We start from the raw sequence: 17,418 nt of genomic DNA on the forward strand, positions 1-17,418 counted from the left end.
CCTCATTTCACTGATGAATGGGTTGTGTGCCCACTAAATCAATAGCATTTAGCTGTGATTTGTTGCATGTCAGTGTTGGTTATGTTATAATTTTGAGTCTCATAAGTGTTTTGGTCTAAGTGTCATTGTGGAGGAAAAAAAACATCAAATAAACTTTACCACAAGCCTAGGGGGTGACATATATAGGTTAGAAACTTAGGGCTCGAACAACTTTGTGAATTTCCCAGTCTGGGATCAATAAAGTATACCTATCTATCTATCTAACTTTAAGCATAATAAAGGTTATTGCAAATTTGAAACAAAGTTTGTGTAGCCTTCTAGATCACCTTTACCAAACATGCCAGTAAATCTTGAGGGAACTGTAAGCCGTGAGAAGGTTTTCTGATGCACTAAGATGGTCAGTTCAAGACCTACTGAGAGAGTTATTTATCAGAGGCACTGTATGATGTGACATTAGGCATTAGGCAAGTAATGAATGCACTTTTCCATCTGGATTACATGTGGCAGAAAGTCACTAACTCTAACCCAGGTTTTAGGGCTGAAGCCTCATTAGCTTTAATTGTGCTGAATTGCCTTCTGAATGGGTAATTACCACTCTCAGTGACCCCCATTTCCTTTTGTCAACATACTCATAACTGTCCCAAATGTCCTTCTGCCTGCTGCTCTCTGTCAGTGGCGCACATGAATCAAAAAAATCAAACCAATTTGAGATGATTTCAGTTCATGACTTAAGTGTCCTTACCTCAGTATGAGCTATATTTACCATCTTATCTAGCATAATGACCAAATAATAAGCCTATTTTCAGCCAAGAGGGCCATTAGTTTGTGCTGATGTTTGAAGCTTTCCACAGACTCACACTCAGTCACTACTGTAATTACCCAGGGAAAAGAAGGACATGTAGCAGAACTAATGCCAGGAATGGGATTTCCCCTGGTAGAGTGGGACGACTTAGAGGGAGACCATGTAAAAGGACACTGCTGTGTGCTGCAGGCGTGGACAGGGCAAGGAGGTGATTTATGCCCCATAATTCCATGGGAAAGGTTCTGGTTCCCCGTGTGATGTGAGTGGGGTTAAGTTTGGCGTCCAACTGTAATGTGATCGTCTCTCTGTCTGAGCCAGTGTGGCCCCATTCTATGTCGGCAGGGTCAAAGGTCACCATTGCAGACACAAAGGGGAGTGGGGGACTGAGGGGTGATGCCCTCCATGACCCCTTTGAATACAGTTACAATGCACTTTCTTGACCTTGGTCCACAGCCAGACCTTGAGTCACGCACCATGATATTGAACACAAGATAGCTTCCATACTTTAACTAACTGCTCTTTACCCTGGCTGTGCTAAGGGTTTGTATTTGTGTGTAAAGGTTAAAATGCTTAGCTCTAATACAGACCAGGAATGAACAGTATCCATTACAGTAAAGGGGAATGTGCCTTATCAGCTCAACCTCATTATGAAAATTTGAATACAGCTTGACAGGGCAGATATTACATCTACATATAAATGGAGGGCAGTCTTTTGTCTGAGTATAATAAGGAGCTTTTTGCCTTTGTTTTTTTTTACATGAATTAATTATCCAGACTTGGGAGCATTTCTCTTACCTTCTCCTTCCTTTTATCTGAGCTGAGTGGAAAAACAAAATAATTAAAAGATAGCTAGATTTAATTTTGAATATTTTCACAGATGGAAGTGTGTGTGTGTGTGTGTGTGTGTGTGTGTGTGTGTGTTGGGGGGGAGGGGGGGGGGTGTCAATCCTTTATCTTTGAAAACCTCATTACAGTTGCATTTTGGGAATTTTTTGAAAAGAAGAAAGCATATTCCTCGATGGTGGAATCATCAGAGATGTAACCACTGGATTCCGCAGAGATACTCTATTGTAATCTTTCCAGCAACTCATTATTTGCTTTCCCAAGCACAAAACTATGATCAACATAAGAGTGAGTGGTTTTAAAAGCTTCTCTTTCCCTGGGTATCATTCCATGTGGAGAACCATTTTCAGAGCGTGCCATGCATTTTAATGAACTGCAGACCTGTTAATCATGTCACACGTCAAAGCTTGAAAACTTAATTTTCACCCCACAACACTTTGGTCAATGGCACACTTTGCCCCGCAGAGTAATCTGCTTTTTTTGATAGGAGCACCATTAGTAAATGAGAATTAATTAACTGGCTTAATTAGAGAAATCTGCTGAAGAATGTGGGCAGAGGGAGATGTGTTCACCATGGTTTACTGCCTCTTGTGGTGAAATCACATACATATGGCTACAATTTTGGTGTTTTTCCTGTTTTATTCTGAAAGATTACATGGGCATTTAGATATTGGGTGAGTTTTATGGCCCTTAGACCCTTGAAACCTCACAACATCATTGTAAAAAGCATGGTTTTCAATGAAGAAAAAAAAAATGTAATTCCTGAAATAAATATTTTTTGCAGGTATGTGGTACGTGCAACAGTCACTAAGTCCTGCTCACCATGTTTTTGTTGCATTTTGTTGATGTTATCTGTAGTGCTATGCTATGCTGTGCTCTGTTGTATAGTATTACTCTGAGTTGGGTTGGGTTGAGTTGTGGACTGGGCTCAGTCTGATTAGGGAGATGCTGCTTTGACCTCTGTGGCCTTATCTGGACTTAAGCCAATCAGTTCCCTCCGTCACGCACCCCGCCCCTCCCCCAACATCATCCTGTTTTTTGTTGTGGAAGTCTGAGGGAAGTTACATGTCTGGAAAGGGCAATTCTTCCAGCCATCAGTCAGATGGTGACTGATGGCTGAAGATCAAATGGAATCTGATACACAGATTCCATTTGCTGCGCTTTAAAGGCAGCAGGGCTGATAACACACACGGCATTGCATGTGCACCCACAGATGTCCCCGCATATATTCATGTGTGTATGTGTGCAAGTATGTGTGTGTTTGCACATGTATGGATGTGCATACTCCTGTCTCGGCACAAACTGCCTCTCAGAGCTTTTGTTCTCCTACGGGCCAATCCCTTCAATCTCCCGTCGTCCTTATGTTGGAGTGTGCGCTCTGGAGAATGGAACGGGAATGAGTTTGGATGGCTCCCTGTGATATTCAACTTTAAAACATAATATTACAACAATACCAGCTTGTGTTGGCAAGATAGCTGGCAGTTGTAGCAGACACAGGACCCCTCAACACATAAGCTAATAAAATGACAGCTTTTGTTTTGTTTGGAGATCACTTTGAGGCATCCTGTAGAGTTGTGCCCTCAGCCTGTGGGAAAACCTGAGCTCTGACAGGAAAGGTCGCTGGGGTAAGCTCCACTGAGAATAGCCACTCAGCCCTTTCTGGGAGGTGGAGGAGAAGGGTAGGGTTTAATCAAGCTCAGACCAAGCACTTTATATTTTGTTTATTCCAGGCATGATGGAAAATTAGCACTGAGAATATGTAGACAGTACAAAGACTTGTGGTCACACCTGAGTAGACTGTACATACAGAAAGAAGCTGGAGCAGGTGGGAATACCACACCAGCAAAATATCACAAATATCCCCTGCTGGTAAATTCCCATTCAAACCCCATATGTTTACATCACTGGTGAAGCAAATCTGAGCATCCGCTTTGTATGTGTTTTTATTCATCCTGAGCATATTTCAATCCTCTCTGCAGTCATTAGTCTGTAAATTGGTAAGATTCAATAGCTTTGTAATGGTAACAGGCATTAGCAGAGACTGGTAGTCACGATTAAGGAGCATCTGATGACAATGTTGTAGTGTTAAACTGGTATCATTTGGAAAGTCTTGCCAGCATGACAGTGTAACTGCAACTCTGTGATAGTGATGTGTTAGTCAAGATTGTGTGTTGAATAAAGCTGTTGTTACTGTGTTTTGTTTTTTCTACTCCCACATGAACACATATTCCACATGAACACAAATTCTACTTCTTCTAGAGAGCACCTTTGTAGCGGCATGATCTAGTGGCATAATCTAGGAGGAAATCAAAACAATTGGACCCCAGATCAAAAGATCAAAAGAGATGAAGAGGAGAAAGAGAGAGTAAGAGTTGGGTATATGGGAAAGAGGGCAGAGGGATGGAAAAAAAGAAGGAGAGAGAGTGATTGTCTGTGTCTTCATGTTGTGATCTGTCAGCGCTGACAGGAATGAGTGGCTGCAAACATGCATCTCCTCATCCCCTTGGTCAGTTTCCATGGAAACGCTGTTTCTCACCCATACACATATACATTCATCCTACACTGTATTCACAGTCAGCATGCGGTTCAAATGGACAGAGTGAAAAAGTAGAAAACTAACATTGGCTTTCATTGGGACTTCAGTACAACACAGGAGCAGCATTAAACTGCCCAGCCTGAGTATCATCAGACTCTTGGAAATTGAAGCTATTGAAGCAGCTCACTTGCATAGGCTGTCATGGATCTGAGGTTAGGGTTAGTTTACTCAGATTTCATGCAACGATACAATTTGACTGTCATTTCAAGACTGAGACATAGCCCTATAAAGCACAGAAGTGCAGAGGGCAAGATAACAACAGTGGCCGAGTCATTTGGAATAATCATTTCCATGAGTTTATGTTTAGGAAAATGCATCAGTGAGCACAAGGCCAATGAGTTCAGCCTCAATTTGACTGGAGGTGAAGGGGAGCCCCTGGTGGCTGGAGTTGAAACAACAGCACTCAACAGTAAAAGTCCCCTGCCTGCCGTTGAACAATGTTTCTTCAAGAGCTCTCAAGATGCAGCTCTGACACAGTTTTACCATCAGAGTGGAAGGTGATGGTATGTGCACACAGTTCATTCAGAGTCTAGTATCCCTCTGTGCCTGTGCCTGCAAAGTTAATATTTCTCACCAATGTACAATCTATAGACATTGGAAACAACCAAATATTTATAGATTTTAAAAATGGCTTGGCTAAGATCATGTTAAAATAATTAGTTTGTATGTTTGATTCACTGACAAGCTGAAACGTGTTGGCGGGTCCTGTTTTCCTCTGTAGCTCCAGCTCTCCATGAACATCTGTATTTAAGTGATTCCACTAACATGTTGAAAGGTGTTGACATGGTCTTGTCTCTTGTAAGCCATCTACACTGATTGATTGATACTGTCAGACCATCCGCTGTATATGGTAGAGGAGCACTTGGCTAGTTTACAGTAAAGTGTAACACTATCGCTTGACTGGAACCACGGGGTCTAGACAACTGTAGGCACATATCTATTGACATGTTGTGATCCTAGTGCCTGCCAGTCTGTACAGTGGCTACCATGCTCAGTCAGGTAATTAAACACTAGAAGTAAGATTGGCCATTAAATAGTGAGAAACCTGTAATGACAAGAAGCAGCTGTTAGTTCTATGCCATATTAGCCCCTTCCATCAAAAGCTCAGCTTTGATATGTTGCTTTTAAACCTTTAAGTAGTCAGGGTGTGTTTGATGTAAGAAGCTGACCTCCGTTATTGTGTGAGAAGCATGGCAGTGGCTCTAAATAGGCTCTTTCCAAAGGCAGCAGAGCTGTGACACCAATTACTGAGATGGATGGCAGAGGAAAAATACTTGAAACTCACATGCCCACCCATTACACCATCCTCCATTTCTGTTATTGATACTGTTGACCCCCATAACCCTTTGTACAAATTCTGTTTCATTTATTCTCATGCATATTAGCGTCTTTGTTTGCATGTTAGCCTTTTGTAAATTGGATTTCATTTTTTTTTCTTGCATCATGTTATGGTCACAGATCACCTGTGATCCCTATCAAACCATCAAATACTTCCCATATTGCCGTGTTCCCTCTGAGGTTACCAAGGAAACATGTCAGTTCTTCAGTTGACCTTGGGAGTTTTGAAAGGCTAGCTTAATGATTAACTTGAATTACCTGTCACTGGTGTGTGTGTGTGTGTGAGAGAGAGAGAGAGAGAGAGAGAGAGAGAGTACATCTTTATATGTGTATTTTCAAGCGTGTTGATTTGCCTGCACATGTGTGTGTTGGTTTACAAGTATGTGTGTGTGAGTGTGTGTGTGTGTGTGTGTGTGTGTGTGAGTGGTGAGACCATTGTTTGTGTGTTGTATTTTCATCTCCGCTGGAAGTGAGGGATTGATTTATGCCCTCTTGATTGTGTGTACACGTCCTTCAGTCAGTTGAGTGTAACAAAGTGGCACTGTGTGTGTGTAAAAAAACAGCCTAGATTTCTCTGCTCATTCACACACACATCACTGCTCCATGGCAATTTCTGGTTTAATAGGTAAACTTAATCGAAATTCAAGTCAAACCTGTCACAGTTCTGTACTTCCTGTTTAGCTCACAGCACCCTTCTCCAGCTGCCTAACCTGGATTCTCATTAAGGTGCTTGTAACTGAACACTGATCATATGGTTTCAAACACTGAAATGAACTGTTTGACCTAACATGAAACCCATATGAACAGGTTATTCTAAAATGAGATTTTTACCATTTGACACATGCGAGATGTACCCTTGCAAAAAGACTGCAGCATTAGAGTACTATAAAACTGACTATTGAATATTATCATGGGGTTCACTGTATTGAGACCTTAAAAAGTTCAATATAGCTTTGCTGAATAAAATGAAACATTTATTGGTAGGAAGTGATTTTGGGAGAAAAGCCCTTGTGGACAGTGAAAAGTTCAAATAGGGGGAGAGGATGATGATTTGGAGCCTTTACATTGGAGTTGTGGTGCACACCAGCTGAAATGGCGACATAAACACAAAACAAAAGGGTATAGATGCAGTAAGCCTAGCTTTCTGTATCTATACCTCATTCATTTTTAAGTGAGTTTTTTTTTTGAGTTTTTTTTTGAGTTTTTTGGAGTTTTTTAGTTTTTTGGTGTGTGGGAAGCCGAGATTCTGGTTGGTTCTTCAGATGATGGACACTCAAAGGCAGAAGAGTTGACAGGTCACCTTCACCTGCAACATAGAAGGGAGTGTCTTAAAAGGAGTAAGGAAATATGAATGTACCTGTGAGAAATTAAGGTGACTCTAATAGGATACAAAGGGTCCATGGAGGGAGCTGGTCTACAAGGAGGAAATGCAATGACTGAGCCTGTGAAGACAGTGCGTGTAGGCTCCCTGATTTAATTTAACATTCTCAACTACATTACTTTGAGAATATCCAACATATACTTTTTGAATGAAATCTTTCAGCTGTTGCACTTTCCCTTATTACAGTCCAGTTTGACGGTGTGGAGAAGTCTCGCATGTCACCCACCAAGGAGGGAAAAAGTCGGCCACCACAGCGCCACTCCAGTGGTTGTCTGGTGAACACCAAGATGACCTCAATGGACCACTGTAGCTCCTCACTTGGGGAGCGCATCGACCCCACCATGCCCCTGGAGAGCCAGTTGTGAGTTTGACCGTGGTGTTGTTGGGTCTAGATCATCAATAGCCAACATTAATCGGATTTTTTAATTTTAATGACTGACGTATTTCGCACCAACTTATATCCAACAGGGGTCACATCCAGCCACAATTTAAAATCAGTGGAAAAGGACCAAGACCCATATTAAAACATCATTAGACACGTAACAGACATTTCATTTTCATCATAAAATAAAAATATATATGTGTGTTTTATTACAATTACAGCGTTTTATTAATAATTAGAAACAAGAATGTCCCAGTTTCATTCATATTTTCGAATGGGATAAAACCGCCCCCCCTCAGTGGCTTTGTGTCACTTGATTTCTTGTCCCCAGAGAAACCTGCATTCTTGTAAAGATTCATTTGATCAAGGAACATAGACAGAATTTGTTGCTTTTTACCGGAATCATATACCCCAAATTATGTGTCAAAACATAATCATCCCATCACTCCAAATGAAGGCAGAAACCTGAAACAATGTTATGGATTTAGTGGAGCCAGTTGATGTGTATGACCCCAGTTGGTTGCTTGAGCGTTAAAGCATTGAGACAGTGGTACATGAAAGGTGTAATTCCTAACATAAGATGCCTTTGTGATGGATTTGTGCTGGTGAGCAGTTCTGATGCTTGGAGAGTAATGCTGTTTCATTTCCTTTGTTTCCTTTGTTCTCTTTTCTTTTCATTCTCTCCATTCTTTTTGTTTCTCCTCCCTTTTCTGCTCTTTTTCTCTTTGTTCACCGTAGCTGGTACCATGGAGCGATCAGCCGGACAGACGCAGAGTCCCTGCTAAGGCTGTGTAAGGAGGCAAGTTACCTGGTGAGAAACAGTGAGACCAGCAAGAATGACTTCTCACTCTCCCTTAAGTAAGAGCACTACTCTCTTTCCCCTGTTATACACCTTTCCTACATATATATATATATACACACATATACATGTGAACAAACAGACATGCATGTACACACACAATTCACACACTTGTGCACACCATACCTTAGTCTAACAGCTTTTACAAATGCCTAATATATTTTGGCTGACTCTGTGTCACATGTGCGGGGTGTGCCACACATGAGAACAAAGTGTCAGAACATGGACAAAATCAAAGAGTACTGAGAAGTTAAAAAGGTATTATTTGCTTTTTCTCTGATTGACATTGAATATCATCTGAATTGTCGCAATGTGACAAATGCCACCCATTGTGTGCTCAGAGCAGATCAAAGCAAGTGTCAGGTATTAATAATTAATATCACACAAAAACACCAGAGACATGTACAACTCAGATGCAGCAGCTACACACACTAAGTGACTGAGGACACACTGGCAAACCCCAGCATCCTGCTTGTAGGGGTCCTTGTATACCTCTTCAATAATAGCCCGCTGACTCAGCCTCTTCAGTATGGAAATAATTTTCACCTTCCAGACCCCTATCTCCACCCTACATACTACCCACCAGAAGTCCTCCTACCTCCCCCTGGTAACCTCTCTGCCACGGTTGGCTCCCTGATTTGCTGATGTGCCCAGAATTCAGTTAATGGTGCCCTTCATCAGTGACCCATGACCCCTGCCGCAACCAGCAGAGGGTCCAAAGGAGTGACTCTGATTGGTTTAGTCTTGTCTGACATTTGGCGGAGGTTACTTTAGCATGAAGGGACACTCTCACCCACAGTGCAGTCACATCTCATCGGCTTGACAGGGGGGTTATGACCGTGAATATCAGCTGTGGATCTCGACCAGGTGCCACAGTAAGGGTATCAAGCACACAGCAAACAGAAATAGAAATATGCTGGCCCAAGTAAAAATTTGCCAGAACCAACTGGTACGTTTGCTTGAGCTATCAGTCATGAAATTGTGAAGTATTGTTGTTGACAAAATTATGTTTTCACACTAACTTTTTATGGTTCCCTTTAGATTTCCAGACAGGATCAGTCACATTATATAAAATAACCTTGCTGCATATAAAGAAAAACTGACTGTATGCTCATGAAAGACACAAAATGAGATATGCTGAGTGATCTTGATTAGTCTCTGTTATTAAAGGAGAGCGTGGGATCCAAATTTGCTTGCCTGGATTTGCTAAGATGAAGTCTTGCGATTGCATTAGTCCAAGGTTAAGACAATGATGATGAGTAGTTCACTCATTCTATAGTGCTTCTTCTGAACCCTGTAATCTGTTAGCTCTGTGTCTAAATCTGTCCCCAACTCTGACTTAATTTTCGAGGTTGACTGAGAGATGGCCATATCAGAGTGACGTAAGCCCTCTCTGGACAGGGAGTTTGGAGCATTATATTGTCTTCCAAGATAGCTCAGAAAGGAGAGGAATGAGAGGGACAGAGCTTGTTAAGGTTATATACTTAAAATTCATTATCAAAGCAAGAAATGGAGCCATTACATCTTTGAAATACTAAATACCTAAGCCAAATGATATTACTTTTGTAATCTGATGTTGGCTGATCTGGTTCCAAAATATGACATGGCAACAAGATACATCACATGGGTCATGCACAGTTTACTCTAGTGAAAGCTGACCCTAAAACAACACCCCCCAAAAAAAGAAAGAAAGAAAGAAAGAAAGAAAGAAAGAAAAAGATTTTTTAGAAAAGAAATTGGCTGTTTAGAACCAACATTCCCCTGCTAGATCTATTACTCTGTCCAGTTCAAGAGCAACCATTTGACTAATAAATATTTAAATATTTAAATTGTTTGAAAATAAAATCAACTTTTCTGCTAGTGCTGCAGAAATATATGAAGTGCAGTAAAATTATGTAAAAATTATGTTTATCTCCCTTGGGCACAGGGTTATTGAGTTGTCAGTCAAGATGCTGATTGGCATGTTAAATAATGAGCTTGGAGCCTGCTCACCTTTTATCCATAATAACAGTGTGGCGTATTCTGTTGGTAGATAAGACGATATGGCCCCTTAGGAACATTATAAAAAGTAATTAGAGAAGTTAATGTCACGTGTCAATAGACAATGATTAGAAATTACCACAGACTTGACTACACTAAGAAAGGAAGAGTCCAAAGTGTATTTTAGAGAATGTGCAGTGAACATGAGCAAAAAAGGAAAGTTGGAGGAAAGGATAAAAAAGCCTTTCTTCTCCGTAAATGTGTTTCACCATTATAATTGGACTGATTACTGTTTGACTGATTCAATCTCAAATTAATCACACAATTGAAGTCACCTATTCAAATCCACATATTGATATCAACAGGGCCATGTACACTGACAGCAAGAGCCGGCATATTGAATAAAAATATGGATACACAACAATCGTTGGTCACAAATAGTTACAGAGGAGATAAAGTGTATTTTCTTCACTGTTGTATCTTGTAAAGATATAATCTCAGGACACAGATGTTTAAAATGAGTAAAACAATTTAAGGTCTTTGATTGGGCCATTCAGACCTTTCACATTCCATGATTGCACAGATCCAACTTGATCTTGTTGAATGTCAGACTTTTTTGTGCTAGAATTGTGCTAATGGGTACATACAAATCTGTAGCCCCCAGTTTGACAGCTCTCTCCCTTTTTCTTGCAAAGTGAGGTAGTCCTTGTCATTATAATAGTGAAAAAGAGCACTATCTTCCAAAAGAGCAAGACCAAGGTCTAAACCTTATCTTTTCATCTGTCTGTGGCTGTCCAAGCGTATGAGCACAATCAGTGATGGATGGAATGGGTGAAAAAATCCTATCCAAACACTTCCCTGCATTTAACCTCCCCTACCAAACTTCTCTTGCTATGCTGTGATAGTGTGTTCCACCTTCCTCACCATATGTCAGTGGGAGTCTTTAGTGCATCTCATCTTGTTTAACAAGGCAGGGATTGGTGAAAATGACACACCTAGAGGATGTTGTCATAGCAAAGCCATTGATCTAGTGAGCCTTTTCAGCAGGACAGCCCAAAGTTTGCTATAGCAGATAGTTTCAGCAGTGGTCACCATTTCCTCTCTTATGTATATATATATATATATATATATATATATATATATATATATATATATTTCCTTCTGAAGTAACTATAGTTTTTTTAGGCCCCACTCTTAGCTTTATGATCTCTTTTTGGCACTTTTTGAGCCATAGTTGTCAAGCTGGTGAGGGAGAGTATTTGCTTATCAAAAATGAGAAACAAAATGGGAAGGATTTTAAATGTATTAGCAGGAGCCTCACTCATCTGTCTTGCCAGTAAATACATAAGATCAATTTCTGAGGGGGTGAGTAAGTGTGTGAATGTTTAACCCTTAGTTATCAAGAGCAGCCTGTGCATTGATGCTCTTTGTTATTACCTCCCCTTCATGGATTTTCACACATTCAGAGATGCTTAGTCCAACCACAAAAATGAGCAGCTCCGCTGGAGCAGGTGAAAGATGAATTAAGCGCCTTGCTCACAGCTCAGTGGTGTTGGTAAGGTAGTGTAGGTAGAAGAGCTGTACAAATTTACTTTCCTTGCCCATAGTACCTCTGCTGGGCTGGGGATTCAAACTGGTGACCCTCTGGTTACAAGCCTGCTTCTCTGACTTTTAGACTACTGTTTGTCTTAAGTGAAAGCAAACAGCGGCTTGCCCTCTCTGACACCCATGCTGGGTACATGTCATACCGAGAAGTGATCTAGACTGCTTATACCATGCTGAAAAGCTTGTGGTGGACTACTGCAGAGCTGTTTATCCTCTGTGTCTCAGTGGGAGCTGTCATTGCATGGCCTAACCTTTAAGTCAGCCAAGGTGTTCCCCCGACCCTGTCAGGCTGTTTGACACAACGACTGCTCACCCTTACAGATTATCGGGCTGACTTTGATGATCTTGAAGGTCAAAGTTACCGAAAAAGCCACAAAGAGCAGTGGAACTAACTCTCTGGTTTCAAGGCTGAAGGACTTAATTGCCTCACTGAAATGTATTCTGTTTAGATCGCTGGATTGGTAAGCTGTACAGTGTAGTCATGTAGGGGACAGTTCAGTTTACCTGATAGTGGAATCGCAGACTGTGGTGTCACCTGCATGATGTAGAATAATGTGGGTGAAGAGATGAGCGTTGACAAATATTCATTGAAGCTCTCTGCCTCTGTATTTGTGTGCATGTTCATATTTGCAGTGCACATCATATGCTTACAGTTGACGGCTCGAATTGAGTGTTTGTTGAGTGTATGCCTGTTGGAAATCAGAGCAATCAAATCAGGTAAAGCTGCAGTTATGGCTCAGCTACACCAGGTGCCTTATTGTTGGATCAGGGTTGGATCAGATATATAGTCATCTACCTGAAGGGATGGTATACTAAAATATGTAGTTTTTCATGAAAATGTCATCATTGCGTACAGGGATCATAAAACTGTGATGACTCTGAAGAGTGAGGGTGATCCAATCTGAACACAACATCAGTTTTTTCTGCCTCATTTTGATTCAGCTACCCTTGTTATCCTCGCTAGCCTCAACAAATGTTAGTAACAGTAACTGTTAGCTGATTAGTATGGCATGTTAAGGATTATTTTAGCAATTTAACGTTACGTCATATGAGCCAAGGACATTTGGAGATTTACCCAGCGATGACGCAAGTCGTGGACTTTCTCACATCAGCTCAACTATTGCAACCCTTTAAAATGCCCCGTTGCTTGAGCTAGTTCCGACAAACAAGATATTTACACTGCAATTGATTGGTCTTACCAGAGTCACAGCAATACCTGTACCCTAGGAGAAAGCCCACCTAGCCCTGCTGGAATGTATTACTGTGGAACATGCAGCCCCTAAAACTTTCATTATATTATGCACCCCAGTCACTCACCTGGTACAGTACATAAAACATGTCAAGGCTGAATCCTTATTGCAGCCACCCAGGTTCGATTCTGGCCCGGGCCCTTTCGCTGCATGTCACCCCCTCTCTCTTTCCTACCTTTTTGGCTCTCTCCACTGTCGCCATCAAATTAAAGCAGAAATGCTACAAAAAACAACTCAATTTCATCACATTTTATTGGCTTTTCAGAACTCGCAAATCTTGGTGGATGATGAATATAGTACTCAAGAATGATGCTAAATACTAAAATCCCTGTTTTCCTGCTTCCCTTTAAGTGAAGCCTGCTCCACTGGTCACAGCAAGCAGCTCGGAGCCTGATTGGAGATGCGGCTTTTGAGACAGGCATGGCCTCTGTTCATCATCCTACTATACCAAAACATCCCAGCCAGTTGAGCTGGAGTCTTGTTTGTTGACTACAGCTTTGCTTTCAGTACAGTCTTGCTAAGGAGTTTGGTTTACACACTACTCTTGCTGGGTGTCAGCCAGGCTCTGTGCCACTGGGTGCTGGGGTTTCTATCAGACGGGCAGCAAGTGGTGAAGATGAACCACTGTTTTCTAAACCCTGATTTTTAAACATTTGTGCCCCCAGGGCTGTTTATCACTGTTGCTCTACTCTGTTTGCACTAATGATGGTTTCACATTTGGAAACTGTCAAATCAAAATGTTCACAAACGCCACCATATTAGAGGGTCTTATTTCCAGCAAATGATGAATTTGATTGGAGAAATGAATTTATGGTACTTGTAAATTGGTGTACTGTAAACAACTCAGCTCATTCTCGGAAAAACCACGAGCAGATCAGAGCAAACCTGTCTGAGTAATGAATTCTATGGGTCTGAGGCACTTTCTACATTGCACAATCTGTTGTATTGCTGTGTTGTGTTCTACTGTTCAGTCAACTCATTGAAATGGTGTTGAATTGAATTGAGCGATATGGAACAGCCAACAGTCCGCAGTGGAACAAGAATTGAACTGCAGGAGCAATCTGCAGTGCTGAGCTGCAACTGGGCCACAACAAGTTGGGATACGCAAATGTTTGCTTGCAGTGTAGTTCAGACATTAATCAGTTAGACGAAGCCAGGAAAACAATCCGCAGGCTGACTCATGGGAGTGACAATGCCATCTCAGGAGGATGTGACTCAGGGTTCAGCCTGCCTGTATGAGCCTGGCCCAGCCTGCTGCTAACTTAAGTGTAAACCTGAGGTGAAGATCCTCCTTGTCTGGGGTTGCTGAAAAATTCATAAGGCTATGAGGTGGCATGTATGTGTTTTGCATCATTGATGAAGACAGCCTCAGATGTGATCCTCATCCTCAGGAGTACAATGGACTGAAACCAAGGTCTGTCTTGCTCTCCTTACCCCTTTTCTCTACACTTGACCTCTTTTCTTTCTCTCTCTTGCTCTCTGAGGAGATTTTTTTTCTTAGATGTTTGGAACGCATTAAACCCTTCACAAGTCTCAGAGCGCAGTGCCATCCTATTCTTCACCGCATGAGAAAGCACATAGTCTGCTTCCAGTGGCTGAGCACAGAAATTGTTGATGAAAAAAGGAAAATCTATCCAATAAAATTTGTCACATACCACAGCATCCACTTGGGAAACTAAACAGATCCTTGAACAACAACCAAAAACTGCATCTGCAATGTAATTCGTCTGCTACTGACTCTTAAGTGTCTGGAAAAAATCTTTTTGTTTCGACTTAGACACAAAAAAGGTTTTGTGTGCAAAAATGTCAGATATGCAAATGAGTGTCTAGACCACCAAAAACAACAGAAGCTGATTTCCCCTGCCTATACAGCCGTAAGAAGATGTGATCTAAGCCACGAGGAGTTAAAAATCTCACATGATGTCGCTGTGTAAATGCAGCCTTGGGAGACAGAAAGGAGAGCTGCATTTTACTGTGTTTTGTTATGCTTTTCAGTTGGTTAGTACATCAGCTAGATTGGATGTAGATTGGATGACACAAATGTGTGCTTTGACCTTCATAACCAACAGCCACATTATTTTTTCATCATTAAAGTGTGCCAAAGTAAAGTGTGCGTTTTACAAAATGATAGGGAGGCCTATTCAGTTTGTGCTCTCACCATACCAAAATGGAATAATGGGCACTCAGGGTATCTCATAACCACTAATGCTTAAAAAGGTCATGGCCTCTGCTCAGGCTCATTATCTTCTGTTGGATGAGTTTGCCTTTTCTGATGCCATAGATTCATTGCTTAAAGAGCATCATTCATGCACCAATCCAATTGAAGGTAGAGATAAGCTGTGATCGCTGTCAGGCCATTTTTGCCATGAGGGCTAAAGGGTTCAAATCAAAGTCATAGACCTCAATAAACAGGACACCAGACCTCCCTAGTGAAATTAATCCAGGTTAGAAAATATAAAACCACAAACACAGGGATACGATAACAACACAAAGGGCCTGTCTCCTCAAAAATAGCCCCATATTCATGTTATCAGCATCTCTGCTCTATTGCTCTGTTGTCTTGGTATCTGTCTCTGTGGGGCTGAAACGTGATAAGCGGCGCTAAACGCTGACTGGGAAATCAGTTGGGAATCTAAAAATGCTGCTATTGATGTGTTTGCCTTTTTAAGTGTGGCTCAATGTAACCTAAGGCCTTTCTCCCAGCACTTTGTGTGAGGATTCATCAAATGCTCTTTGCAGGGAGGATTTTAAAAATGAGCTCTCCTGGCACTGTGTGCACAATTGAAGAATCGTGGCTAGGGAAATTTGTCCTCCTGCTTCTCTCCAATTCATGATGAACTCACTGTTAATGACATACTAAACTAGCGAGGCCAGAGGCGCAGTAATGGAGGAACTCTGATAGCTGTGTTTACTGCACTTTTATAGCCCAGCGAGCCTGAAACTTTCTCCCGCAGCTCTCTTATAAAAAACATTATGGCAGCATTTCTGTCTTGATGTGCTCTCTATCCACTGCCATCTATGTAGGACTCTGCATCTCGTACCTTGCACTCTCCCTGCCTCGCTGTCTCTGTCTGTCTGTTTTGGCTATTTTCAATACTTATTTCCTTTGATTTTCTGCAAAGTAATTTTGTGACAAACCTGCTTGGAGGAGAAGCTTTAGGAATGCATTTGACTTTGCTTTATGGCACTCTCCATCTTTCATCTTTCTTTTTTGCTCATTCAACTATCTGAATTACTCACATTCTCGCAGTAATCATGTTTATGTTGAAATGTTTTTATATTACAGTATTCTTTCTTCAGTATGTCTGATTAATTTAATCTTGTCACAGTGTTATTGCACTGCTCTCTTGACACTAATGTATAAAAGAGGGATTGTCCTCATCTATTACAATAGAGACCAGTTTCACATGAGATTATCACAATTTATGGGGCTAAATGTTTTTGTTTTTGCTTTTGTTTTTTATGGATGTCCCTTTATTGAACCTGTACATTCTTAGTCTGTCTTCACTTCACTGTTATCTGTGGGCCTGTTTTTCTCCACGCCTCAGTGAAAGAACACATCTGGAGGCTTTTCCCATGCAATTAGGAGATAAGTAATGAACACAACTGCCTCACATTTATGGTGCCCAAAGCTCAGTTCTTGCTCCTGTTTATTAAAGATAAGCGGCACATATTTACATTTACATGCACATGCCTCTTGGTATACATCCAGTGACCTCAAAATATACCTGCTTTTAAGGTATTTCTTATTGTTGTTATTTTATGCCATGTCTGTTTTTTTTTTGTTTTTTTTAGGTGTCTATACTGTAGAGTGACAGAAACGATATGGAAGAAAGGAGGACTTGGTACCCAATACATTCTAACATTGTCGCATTCTTGACCACCAGGAAGCTCCATTTAAATGTGTCTTATCAAAACTGAGAGTGATGCCTTTCAGAATCATGTCTGTCACTGTCAGAAAGGAATTCCTGCAACCTAATCTTCTTGGGAGAATAAAATTGTATCTACACGGAAAAACATCTCATACACACTTGTCCAGGATGTGCACAGCCTTCATAAGGCCCCTGTGCCACAACATCTTTGGCACTGAAATAATGCGTAATGCAGATAACAGTGACTGGCCCCACAGGTCACTGAGTGCACAGTGCTCATGCAAACCTGATGTGGCATGTTTGGCAGCTTGTCACAGTTGGGGTGGGTGATAAATAGCGCACTGAGTTTTCCCCCTCTTTTGTCTTTTGTAATTGAAGGCTTTTGTTATTATCCTCCTTCCTAGCCAGTTTTGTGCACTCTAACAGGGCTGGTTTCTCTGCAGTTACATGGCACATCAAGGCAAGCTTTAAAACAAGCTGAAATGTGCCAGCACCCTGGGTTGATTATAT

General features: G+C 41.3%; 1 protein-coding gene across 3 annotated transcripts in view; it reads left to right on the forward strand.

The window, feature by feature from the left end:
- shf (Src homology 2 domain containing F) overlaps positions 1–17,418 on the forward strand; it is a 113,775-nt gene that overhangs the window by 93,024 nt on the left and 3,333 nt on the right. For 2 of the 3 annotated variants that reach the window (XM_030080816.1, XM_030080826.1), the window contains 2 exons: positions 7,147–7,321; positions 8,081–8,200. In XM_030080816.1, coding sequence (XP_029936676.1) covers positions 7,147–7,321; positions 8,081–8,200 — 295 coding nt within the window. Of the gene's footprint in view, positions 1–7,146; positions 7,322–8,080; positions 8,218–17,418 lie in introns of those variants that run through there. The other variant, XM_030080835.1, reaches the window with a different exon arrangement.

Source organism: Myripristis murdjan, chromosome 3, assembly GCF_902150065.1.
Source record: "Myripristis murdjan chromosome 3, fMyrMur1.1, whole genome shotgun sequence".
NCBI classification, from domain to species: Eukaryota; Metazoa; Chordata; class Actinopteri; order Holocentriformes; family Holocentridae; genus Myripristis; species Myripristis murdjan.